This window comes from Ictalurus furcatus, chromosome 10, assembly GCF_023375685.1.
Source record: "Ictalurus furcatus strain D&B chromosome 10, Billie_1.0, whole genome shotgun sequence".
In the NCBI taxonomy this organism is placed as follows: Eukaryota; Metazoa; Chordata; class Actinopteri; order Siluriformes; family Ictaluridae; genus Ictalurus; species Ictalurus furcatus.
Window position 1 is genome coordinate 6,868,980 of NC_071264.1, and position 12,148 is coordinate 6,881,127.

The 12,148-nt window shown below is 40.1% G+C and overlaps 1 protein-coding gene across 4 annotated transcripts in view; it reads right to left on the reverse strand.

The window, feature by feature from the left end:
- Positions 1-3,731: 3,731 nt before the first annotated feature.
- Positions 3,732-12,148, reverse strand: part of rbms1a (RNA binding motif, single stranded interacting protein 1a) — a 30,083-nt gene continuing 21,666 nt past the window's right edge. For 3 of the 4 annotated variants that reach the window (XM_053634942.1, XM_053634940.1, XM_053634939.1), the window contains exons 9-14: positions 10,480-10,567; positions 10,087-10,137; positions 8,500-8,604; positions 8,281-8,391; positions 7,240-7,318; positions 3,732-7,093 (exon numbers count right to left, since the gene is read on the reverse strand). In XM_053634942.1, the coding sequence (XP_053490917.1) occupies positions 7,244-7,318; positions 8,281-8,391; positions 8,500-8,604; positions 10,087-10,137; positions 10,480-10,567 (430 nt within the window). In that variant the 3' untranslated portion in view covers positions 3,732-7,093; positions 7,240-7,243. The remainder of the gene's footprint in view (positions 7,094-7,239; positions 7,319-8,280; positions 8,392-8,499; positions 8,605-10,086; positions 10,138-10,479; positions 10,568-12,148) is intronic. The other variant, XM_053634941.1, reaches the window with a different exon arrangement.

Consider the following 12,148-nt stretch of genomic DNA (forward strand, 5'->3'; position numbering starts at 1 on the left):
TAATCACTTACACACGGAATCTCTACATGATCTAAATCTAATGATAAACAATTAAAAAAAAAAAACCCTTTCATTGTAATTGTGATTGTAGATGATGAGACGTTTTGTAAGGAATCTCATCTGTCAGCACTTTGTAACAGTTATCACTTACCATACTGTCACCAGTCACATTTTCCATCACGACAGAAGACTTTCCGGTGTCTTGGAGACACGACGAGCTCATTTTTGACTGGTCTTCAACCAAGAATTTCAAGAAAAGGAAAATAAAAAACAATACCGTATATATATATATGTTCTGGATTATATTACGTTTAATACAGTGGATATAAAAAGTCTACACTCTTACCCAATGGTACTGTGTATTTTTCTTAAACATTTCGATTTGTTTTTCACTTGAATTTCGTTGCTTGCTAAATCACATTAAAGATCGAAATGATTCATCTTAGTTTCGTTTTTTTTACCCTCACAAAAGCCTACTATTTTTAAACAGGTGGTGTAGACGTATTATATCCACTGCATATCATTTTCACACTGTTTAAAGATTTATATATACTAGAGATAGATATGTAGATATAGTATAGATTACGGTAAGGCAAAAGGTGTCCTGACTCCTGCAAAGAAGAACAAGCATTTATTTACAGAGAGCAGTTTGGGTGGAATAAACCCGGTGCGAAAATAAGGAAGGAAAGTTCGGTCCCCAAACATATGTGGGTTTCAAAAATCACAGTACACATCACATTATATATTCAGATATTCACGTTATAAGTATCCTGTCATAACTGTGTGTCAGGGTCTGTGGCAAATGAGTAATAGGGACACGTGGGCACAAGCCCACATTTTTTTGGAACTTTGAAATTAGTAAGACCCCTGAGGACAGCTCCCTCAATACACACACACACATATATATTATATATATATATATGCACATACACATATATTGTGTATACTGTACACACATGGTGCCTGCCAGTCTCTGGCATCAGCTCTTCTTAAGCTCATGGATTTGTAGCTAAACCCCTGCAGGCTGCTATTACAAAGGCGGCATCGAGAGGACCGCACTGTGCTGAACAGACGAGGATCCACTCACTGGAAAGACAATCTTACACCGTATACATGTCTTAAAATCATACTGCAGATCAGGTATCAACTTTGTCCTTATAGCTGCAGGGTCAACGATAGTTCCTTGTATAATACCGGCAGTGACTCATATGAACCAATAAAAGAGCACCATCTGCTGGAAATGTCCGGTTCCTCATAGGTGATTATGAGCTTCGAGAGGAACTGGGAAGAAACGTATTAAAAATGTGTCCTGCACAGCAGTAGGCGCTCGTGGCCATATGCTTAGAGAAGATGGAGAGTGCTCTGAGAAGATGATGGCAGCTGTGATGGATTAATAAACCCGCATTATCCACGCTCATTTCTCTCGCTCTGACAGCAGCCTGCAGAACGCCGACGAGCTTAGGAGTTTTCTTATTCCGGCACTATGCATTCCTGAGTCGTTCACACGGTGCTCTAATCCCAGCCAAGGCAATGTGAGAGGTTCTTTCCTGTAGTATATGCTATTCCTATGTACACAGTACATTATTCACTCACACAAATGCTAAAAAGATTCAAGCTGTTAAGGGCCCTTAAAGATGTTAAAAGATATTACTTAATATTGCGCAATCCTATAAGCACCTAAATAAAAAATAAAATAATTAAAAAAACAGAATATTTGAGGATATTAATATATCTGCCTTCATTAAGCTTGTCGTCTAGTCGCTGCTGAACATTGATTGACCAATGGTGGCCATGTTTTTGAAGATTGTCCTCATATACACTGATTGGACCGTGGACAAGGACAATTCTTGCAATATTCATTTATCAAGTCTATTGGACCAATGGTCCCACATTTAGTGCCAATTTCATGTTTTGTTCTGTTATAGCACCACCGATTGGTCACAATCAGTAATTTTTTTTTTTTTACATCTGTCCTCAGATTGAGCCCATAGATAAGTACCCCAATTTTGGTGAAAATCTCTCATTCCGTTCAAGAGTTATAGCCATTTAAGTAAAAGTGGCCACACGCACTTCAAACTTTTTGATGTGCTCTTGTGAGGGTTAATCAAGAGTCCAACTTTTCTCCAAAGAATTGTCCTGCAATAGAGTTATTTCAGTGGAGCCAAAAAACCTAGGACTAGATCTCTCAAATATTTAACGAACGATTTGATCGACAGCAGTGTTCCTTGAGGCAAAGTTGTTCAGAATGAAGACATCTAACATATGATACAAAGAACACGAGTATGTCTGAAACACCGGATAATATACAACCATTTACACACCATTTATACAGCCATTTTCATGTTTTTTTTTTTTACTCATATAGCGCCACCAAGTGGCCAAACTCCACAATTGTTTTATCACCTGACCTCAGACGGAGCCCTTATATAAGTATACCAATTTTGCTGAAAATATCTCATTCCCTTCAAGAGTTATAGCCATTTAAGTAAAAATGGCCACGCCCACTTCAAAGTTTTGACGTGCCCTTGCAAGGATAAATCAAAAGTTCAACTTTTTTTTGATAACTATTGAGCTAAGAAGTCCAAAGAATTGTCCAGCAATAGTTTTATTTCAGTGGAGCGAAAAGCCTAGGACTAGTTTGCAAAAGTAGGTTTTTAACATTATCTGAAATATTTACTGAACAGTTTGACGGACACCAATGTTCCTTGAGGCAAAGTGGTTTAGAATGAGAATGATATATAGTACTTGTGTATTTTGAAAACACTGCATTATATACAACCATTAAATTGTGATAGCACCACCTAGTGGGCGATTTTTTTAAATACTTCGCACAATCCTTTCAGACCAAGAGTCAAATAGGTCCACCACGTTTCCTTCAGATTGGTCATTGTTAACTTATAGCCGCTGAAATTTGATTGGCTGATGGCGGCCATGTTTTCCAACATACGTGAATTTCCATAAAGACAATGATGGGGGCTGTGACAAAGACAATGTCTGGAAATTTTGACGTCAATAGGATTAAGGGTTTCATAGCTACAGCCAATTTCATGGGGTTTTTTTTCGTATTATAGTGCCACCATGTGGCAAAACTACTTCCGATGTTTTTACAATCCATAGCTACCTCGAGTCGAAATGTCAGACTTTTGTTTGATAACTTTTGATATTGAGACGCCACAGAATCGCTTGGCTCCGATCGGACGAAAAACCTAGGGCTAGTTCGCAAAAGTAGGTTTTACGAAAAGTCCAAGGTTCAATAGTTATGCCCATTTTTCGAAACACGCTCACTATAGCGCCACCATCTGGCCGAACAGGCCGAAAATTCGCACCGCTGTAGTACTCCTGTACTACCTTCCCTCAAAGTTTCAGCTCTCTAGGACTTACGGTTTGGTCTGCACACAATCAGTTTTTTTTGTTTGTTTTTAGAGATGGCACCGGTCTGATACTCAGGAATAAATTGGATCTGAAATTGGGTTTGGAAAAAGACGTTTGGATTTTTGGAACTGTAAATGGTCAAATATAAAGAGACTTGATTCATTGTTGTTCTGGATGTTAGGATTGATTTGCATTATATTCCTACTTTACGATACTCTCCATGTAAGATATTTCCAGGTTTCAGTTTCAGTATCAGTGTTGGGTTATGTAAAAGTCAAAGCGGTATGATGCCGTCTCCGACTTCACCATAAGCACAACGTCTCACAGGCAAAACAGTGGAAAGCAGGAGGTCCACGAGGCCAGGTTTGAGCTCTGTCTTTAATTCAAAAGTTTTTCACAGAGGAAATCATCATAGAAATAAAAGATAAAAAGCGTTTAAATAAAATCAAATAAAAAAAATCGACAGGTCGAAGAATAGAAATAAAAACACAGGAGCAGGTTTTCTCGTCGTTGTTATAGTTGGACGTACAAGTTACCACTGACAAAAGCGTGGTGTGTGTACGATTAAGCAATATAAAAAAGTGTCACCGTTTCTGTGAAACCTGGGTGTCATTACTTCATGAACTTTTTTTCCCTTTACTCACCTCATTGTTGACATGAAGGACTGTATCAGGTGAAACTGAAAAATGTCCCTCATCAATATGTATGTGTATGTATATGTATATGTATATATATATATATATATATATATATATATATATATATATATATACACATATATATATACATATACACACATATACATATACACACTTCTCACTTCGACAATGTATTACTTTGGTTGCTTGAATGAAGCCTCAGTAAACTGAACGAGACTGCAAAGATCCAGTAGAGCTTGTGGTCTGTTTGGATATCGAACATAATTCATCTTTTCATGAAACATATCCGTAATGGATTTTTTTTTCTTTTTGGAAGCAGTCACGCAGGCTTTTCTCACCGCCACAGCTTTTTCCCCGAACGAAGAGGCCCATATTGTGTTTAGTAACTCTCCAGATAGCCAAACATCCAAATACAAAAAAAGAGAACAAACAAAAGACACGAATAAAACCCACAAAAGCTTCTTCTTCTTCTTCTTCTTCTTTTTTTTTTTTGGTTTTTTTTTTTTAAAAGAAGTGGACGAACAGATGTGTTAAATGTGAAGTCCTGTATGATCCCAGCTCCAGAGCTGGTGTTTTTCCCCTTCTGATTGGGCAGGATAGACCTGCAAACCCGACCAATCAGACAACAGATACAACTCTGAGGTAGATTGACGGCCAAGCTGACCTGGACATCAAAAGAAAACAGCCGCAAAAAACAAAAACAACAACAAAAAAAACGAAACAAAAAAAAAAAACGACACACGTGACTCCGTTTAACTATCTACGTTAAAGACCAAAGCCTCTTTTGAATCTGCATCGTTAGCCTTTGATTAGTTTAGCGTTCCGTGTATTTCTCCTTACTCTCAGATACTTCATGTCCGAGTATACAAGTAAATACAAACATGATCATAACCGAGTTGGCAAAAAAAAGGCACAATTTCCAAATATCCATATTTATCGAGCTTACACCTGCACCTTAGCGTTAGTCCATACCGATGGGAACTTTTTTTGATGGTCTTTGGTGGAAAGTAATTGCCTTGATTTTTGTTTTATTATATGTTTATTGCCTTAATTCTTTCCTCTGCAGGACTCGATTTGAAACGTAACACCTAAGAGCTTATCCTTCATCGATTCCGAAGGTTTGCTCTCGCATGCTCTGTTTTTAACAGAACATACACTACCGGTCAAACGTTTAGACACACTCGTTCTTTATTTTTATCATTATTTAGAAGAAGAAGAAGAATAATAAAGTCATCAAAACTCTGGAAGAACACAAGTGGGACTATGGGAATTATGTTGTGATTAAAAAAAAAAAAAAAAAGAAATCAAAATAATTTAATAGCTTCAAAGTAGACGCCGTTTTTCCGCCTAGAAATTTCCAGAAACGTATTCTTGGCGTGTTCTCGAGCGATTTCTTGAGGAATTCCCCTGAGATGCTTTTTAAACAGTATTAAAGGAGTTCACACCGACGCCGGACTCTTATCGCCTGCTTTTCCGCCGTTTAAAAATATTATTGTTGTAAATAAAACGTTGGTTTTCCAATGAAAGAAATGAATACGATTATATTTTTGTCTACGACACCGATATCAAACGTTTAACCACACACCTTCAGATCAAAAACAGGGTTTTGTTTTCTTTTTTTTACATCATGAGAAACATTTCGGTCGAGTGTCTTTAAACTTTTTGACCGGTAGTGTCTGTTTTTCATTTCATTCTAAAGTCACTGCATCTTATATAAGATTCTGATTGACAGCTGCAGCCCTTAATATTGCCCATGAACTAGAGGGGTAACTGCGTAAGAACAAAATCGTTGCGCGAACGAAAAGAAAAATCCGGGATTTACTTCCCAATGATTGATTTAGTTATAAAAAAACAATCTCTCTCTCTCTCTCTCTCTCAATTTTTTTTCTTTTCTTTTTACTCTTGTTCTGTACAACTCTGGCTTTCTATCTAAAGAAACATTGCACGTCTGCCTCTCAGTACAAGAAATTTCTACACACTATGTTCAAACATACAAGAAAAAACTGCCATTGGAAAAAAACAACAAAAAAAACAAACGAACAAGCGTCATAACCCTGCTCTCTGAAAAACTACTAATATAACGGTGTATCTCCCCGACGTCGAGCGCTTCCCCTGTATTCTATATTCCAAACTCCGCCCGTCAAGCCCCACCCACGAATTCCATAACCCTCCCAAACCCCACCCACCCACCCACCAAACCTCCCCTCCCGAACTAACAACAGCTTTTCATCGTCTACCCACTACCACATCGAGTTTGACTGGAAAGAAAGGCAAGAAGACTTCAGACGACAGCGGAGTTCGTCTTTCCCGTGGCGCACGCGTTCACACAATTCTGCTTGCGGAGAACGACCTAAAGTAAAGCATGGGAAATTATCCGCTTCGACAGACAGGAGAGAAGAGCAACGACGGCCGCCGGGCGTTATAATCTAAAACCCCGCTCTAGAGTATTTACAAGGCAAATTTCTGTTACTACGGACCAAGAAGGCAAAGTGCGGAAGACAAAAGCAAAAAAGAAACCTCCCCATTGCTACTACCACAGCAAAATTTCTTTTCATGTGTGTGTGTGTGTGTGTGTGTGTGTGTGTGATAAACGGTCAGTAAAAACACACTAAAAACCATACTAAAAAGTGTCCTCTCATGCATCTAAAGGTACTAGCACACTGCATTTTTTTTTTTTTTCTTGGAGTCCAGTGTTCACAGACTTTGGTCTGTGCCGAAGTCCTTGGTAAAAAATAAGCGTTCGTCTTGTTTCCTTTCATTAGCAAAATAAAAACGTCTACTTCTCCCCCCGTGCCTTCTGTCTGTCTGTCTGTCTGTCTGTCTGTCTGTCTGTGATGAGTTGCATTGTTTTGGTTGCTGATGCACCTGCTGCGGGTCTTTGAGGTTGTTGAAGTTGATTAAACCGTGGACTTTGTGTCGTCGTTGTTGTCGTTACTGTCGTTTGTTTTTTGAACCTGTGCAAAAAAAATGGTGTCTTTTCCTCTGTGATGTCACTTCCTCTCCAAGGAAGATAAGCCTGTAGTCATAGCAGCCCTCGTTTGACTCCACCTCCAACTGCTCACCTGGGGGGAAAAAAAAAAAAAAAAAAAAGACAGTGTAGAGACGTTTCCTGAACCGTGGTCCGAATCCCAAATCTATGCGAAGTAAAGTGGTAAAGTCCGGTGCGTTTCACGTTTACGTCATCACGTGGCTGTGTTTTGAGAATTACCCTTTTATTGCTTGTTCGGTTGGAATGGGTAGGTGGAGGGATCACTGGAGTTCACGTCCTGGGGCTGCACACTGGGATCCTAATTAAACGCAAACAAGTCTAGTAAATCATACGTAGCGCATAATACCAATACAGCAGGCATGGACCGAAACGTCTTCAGGATACAGCGCGCTCTTTTCACCACGCTGGATTCATTTTCTGTAACAGCACGACTCTGACAGTTGCTATAATTCGAGATTTATATCGATGTGCTTCTCATGATATCGTTTCTATAGAAACGGCAAATTCACAAGGACTTGTACGGAGAACATTCCATGTAATCTAAGCATAGAAATAAATAGGATTTTTTTTTTTTTTTTTTTTAAATGTTGTTGTTTAACAAAGAAACACGATTCATTGCTGATATGATGAAGCTTTCCGTTAGGAGAATTTTATATACGCAGTCCGTGTAGGATTTCGAGGAGTTTTTCCTGTGAGTGTGGCGGCCAAAAAGGCTCGATTTCGCCGCGCCTTTTTTTTTTTTTTTTTTTTAATGTGTGTGTGAGTGTGTGTGTGTGTGTGTGGAAAAACCACTTCGATCGCACAAACTCGTTTTGCATGGTTGTTTGTTGGTAAATGAGACCTTTTAGCTGGACTCATGTTCGACACACGTGGATCTAAGAGGGCTTTGGGTGAACGCGCGTCGTGATGACGTCACATGACGCGTCTTGGCCCAAATCTGCGGAAAATCTGCTGTAATTTTGAAAAAGAACATGACAAGCTGCATTTATTATTATTTTTTTTTTGGTCTTATTAACTTCAAAAAATAAATAAATAAAAAGAGGAGGAAGGTGAGGTGAGGTGAGGCTGGCGAGGGAACCACTGTTCACACCATTAAATGTAACTATAAACAGTTAAAAAGCATGACGTGTCTTTTATTATTAACGAATTTAAAAGTGCGAAAATTTACAAATTGCTGTGGAGGAATAAAACATTTTGGGACGTGTTGTTATTGGAAAATAATCGGCATGAATTATTTTCCTGTTGTGTTTATTTCCTTACATAGTAGCTGAAGTGACGAGTAGGACGTACCTCGGTGGCAAGGGCAGCGGGTTGGATATGAGCATACTGAGGAATATACGCTCCTTGCATATGTGTATTTGCCGGAATAAACTGGAAAATACAAACCCCCACAAAAGATGATTTCATAACTATAAAACTATATATTAAAAAAGGCATCTCTTAATTAGCATTAGCCGATGTCGTTTGTGTGGAACTTACAGTGCCACCTAAAGAGAGGTGGCCCATCTGTTGGGCCAGAGGAGCCAACATGGAGGACGGCTGCAGAGACATGGGGTGCTCCATAGAGGGCGACAGTACAGCTCCCTGAAGAGAGATAAGAAAGGCGAGTCAGGTCTGTTTGCTAAACTCAAAATGGAGTGAAAAGAAAATGAAAGCAGAGAAACGGAGAGAGAGAGAGAGAGAAGGACATAGAAAGAGGTCACTCAGTACGTTTTTACGAACAGCAGTAATCTAATTATTGACCTTATTCTGAATTAGACAATATTCTGATTAAAGTGTTTACATGAGTCGCTTTTAGAATATTCCTTTCATGTTCCCGTTTTACGTGTTATAGAACATAGAGCGATTAACGACACACGTCATTACGTCCCCGCGCCACGCCGTCCGACGTCCCTCCAGAATTTCACGTATCGACGTACAGTTGGTCTTCGTTATGGGACCGTATACAGTTTTGGGTGTTTTATTTTTCATTTTACGAAAGCTTCAAGTGCGGTTAATTATTTGTCGTGCTGTACGTGCAAACAGACGACTGCTTGAAGCCGTGGGCTGCGTCCCAAACCGCGTACTTACCGTCTATATAGTAGCTGAAATACATGCATTTATAGTAAGTACGCGGTTTGGGACGCAGCCGTGCTCTCTTGTTCTCCGTTAAACGGTTGAGCGCTGCCGTGTGTGATCGTGTCCTGTCATAAAATGCAGTGAAAACTCTCACACGACGTTAATAGCGTGATTAAAGTGTGTACATGTCTGTAACGCGACTAGAACAGGAATACTCCACACGTCTTAATACGATCTGTGTTTACTTCGAGTATGACTTTAATCGGATTAAGGTCATCAATAATCGCTGTTTACATGCTAGTTTCTTAATCAGAGTACCGTCTTAATCGGGTTAATATCGCAATATTGTTGTCCGTGTAAATGTTCTGATTTTGTCAGGATCATCTACTGAATAAATAGATGAATAAAAACAGATTCCTTTTCTATACTTGTTCGCACACACACACTTTACATTTTTTTTGAAAGAATTGGCCTGTGTTTGAGAGCGTACCTGTTACATAATCAGATGTGGGAGTTAATAGATTAGATAGTCAATAGATAACGAAATGAAAGTGAGATGCTTGGCAGATGGAGGCGTTTCCTAAGGCTTAACAATACTGACTGTAGAGCAGCGGTCCCCAACACTGTTCCTCGAGATCTACCGTCCCGAACACATTAGCTCCAGCCGTAACCGTGCCTGTCTAAGCGCTCGAAGGACTAACACAGGCGTGTTGGATTTGGTTTGGAGATGAAACCTGCAGGAAGGCAGGTCTCCGGGAACGGGCTCAGTGGCCGACTGCTCTAAAGGGTTTCGGTTTACGTTTACAGTTGCTTCTTCGGCAGGCCGCTGAGACAAGATGACGATGAAGCGATGTTACGTTACATTTCGTGCTTCGCATCTTTTTTAACAATGGTCAAGGAAATAACGTGGCGTTGTTGGCATACTGCCTCCAAGCCAACGATTCTCTGTTCCGGACAAGCGGCATGTTAGTGCTACTGCTACAGTCAACTACTGTTGTACTCTCTTACCGGATGCTGCATAATGTAAGGCTGATGTGTCATCCAGGAGGGACTCTGAACCTGTACACACACACACACACACACACACACACACACACACACACACAGTTGAGAGCAGGTGCTGTATGAAAGCGAACTACTCAGCACAAAAGACTCTTAACTACATTGACACAGCTGCTGTGTCCTCCTCATCAGCAGAGAGTCTCCGGTTGTAACACAATGGCTATTGTGCCTATTTATAATCGTGGTGCAACCACTCAATCATGAAGGAAGAAAAAAAACCCCCAAAAAACCCCCCAAAAAACCCTTGAGCCGTTATTAACCAGGTTTGCAAACACTATTTAAAATGGAGCAGAGAGAGAGAGAGAGAGAGAGAGAGAGAGAGAGAGAGAGAGGTCATACCGGGTAAGTGGAGACAGGTGTGATGTAGGGAGACACAGCTGTCTGGGTCATTATCCTGTTCCCCATGCTGTAGGGAGGGGCGTAGTACCTGGACATGTTACAGATGGACAGTTATTGAATCGATACCCAGTAATTAATTACACAATCCATTTTCCAGGTTTGTACTAAAAGCAGACATGTATTTACCGTCCATACACAACACACTGCACAGTAAAGCCTTTATTACTAGCAGGACTGAGTGAAAATAAAGTATTTGTCAATGAAATAAGGATTAAGGACGGCTTAACTCCAATTTTTTTAAAACTTAACACTGACTACGTTTACATGGACAGCGGTAATCTAATTATTGACCTTATTCTGAATAAGACGATATTCTGATTAAGGTGTTTACATGAGTCGCTTTTAGAATATTAGTTTCATGTTCCCGTTTTACGTGTTATAGGACATAGAGCGATTAACGACACACGTCATTACATCCCCACGTCACGCCGTCACGCCGTCCCTCAAGAATTTCACGTATCGACGTACAGTTGGTCTTCGTTATGGGACCGTATACAGTTTTGGGTGTTTTCATTTTTAATTTTACGAAAGCTCCAAGTGCGGTTAATTATTTGTCGTGCTGTACGTGCTAATAGACGACTGCTTGAAGCCGTGGGCTGCGTCCCAAACCGCGTACTTGCCTACCGTATAGTAGCTGAAATACTAAATAGTATTTAGTAAGTACGCATTTTGGGATGCAGCCGTGCTCTCTTGTTTGCCGTGTGTGTAGATGTCCTGTCGCACAATGCGGTGAAAACTCCCACACGACGTTAATAGCGTGATTAAAGTGTGTACATGTCTGTAACACGACTAAAACAGGAATACTCCACACGTCTTAATACGATCTGTGTTTACTTCGAGTATGACTTTAATCAGATTATATCCTCACGTCTTGACTGTTCGCTCTCCTCATTGGTCTACGTGCTAATTCTATTGATAGGTTGCAATATATATTCAAAACTCCTCAGCTAGACGTCTCAGACATACTGAGCGCTCAGCTCACGTTACTCCGATCCTGTCTGGACTAAACGGGCTACCGGTTTCATTTCGCATTAAATTTATGAAATTATCCTGCTTACATTTAAATCACTTCACTGTTTGGTACCTTGCTATCTTAGTGCAGTGCTCCTCCCCGACAACCCGCCCCGCTCTCTCAGGTCCTCCGGGCTCGGACTTCTCTCTGACCCTAGATTTCGTCTCTCAACCACGGGGGGCAAGTCTTTCAGTGTCGTAGCACCTAAAATCTGGAATTCTCTCCCTCTGACTCTTCGCAGCAGCACATCCATCTCCGAGTTCAAATCCCAATTAAAAACGTATCTGTTTTTTCTCAGTGTTATCTGCCCTAATCTGTACCGTGAATTTCTTTTCTGTGTTTTTCACACTGTGTGTTTGTCCACGATTGTTCATTGTTTATGTATCACTGTATTGTAAAGCGTCCATGAGCTCTGGAAAGACGCTATGTAAATGAAACAGATTACTATTGTTATTTAAAAGGTCTATAGTGTACCCTATGGTACTGGATGTTTCATTCCTGTGCTAAGCTAAAACGCTAGCCGAGTTTGAGATATTTGCCGGAAGAACCCGTTGACGTACAGTAAAAAGTGTTTCCCCTTCAGGCTGTCGAATATAA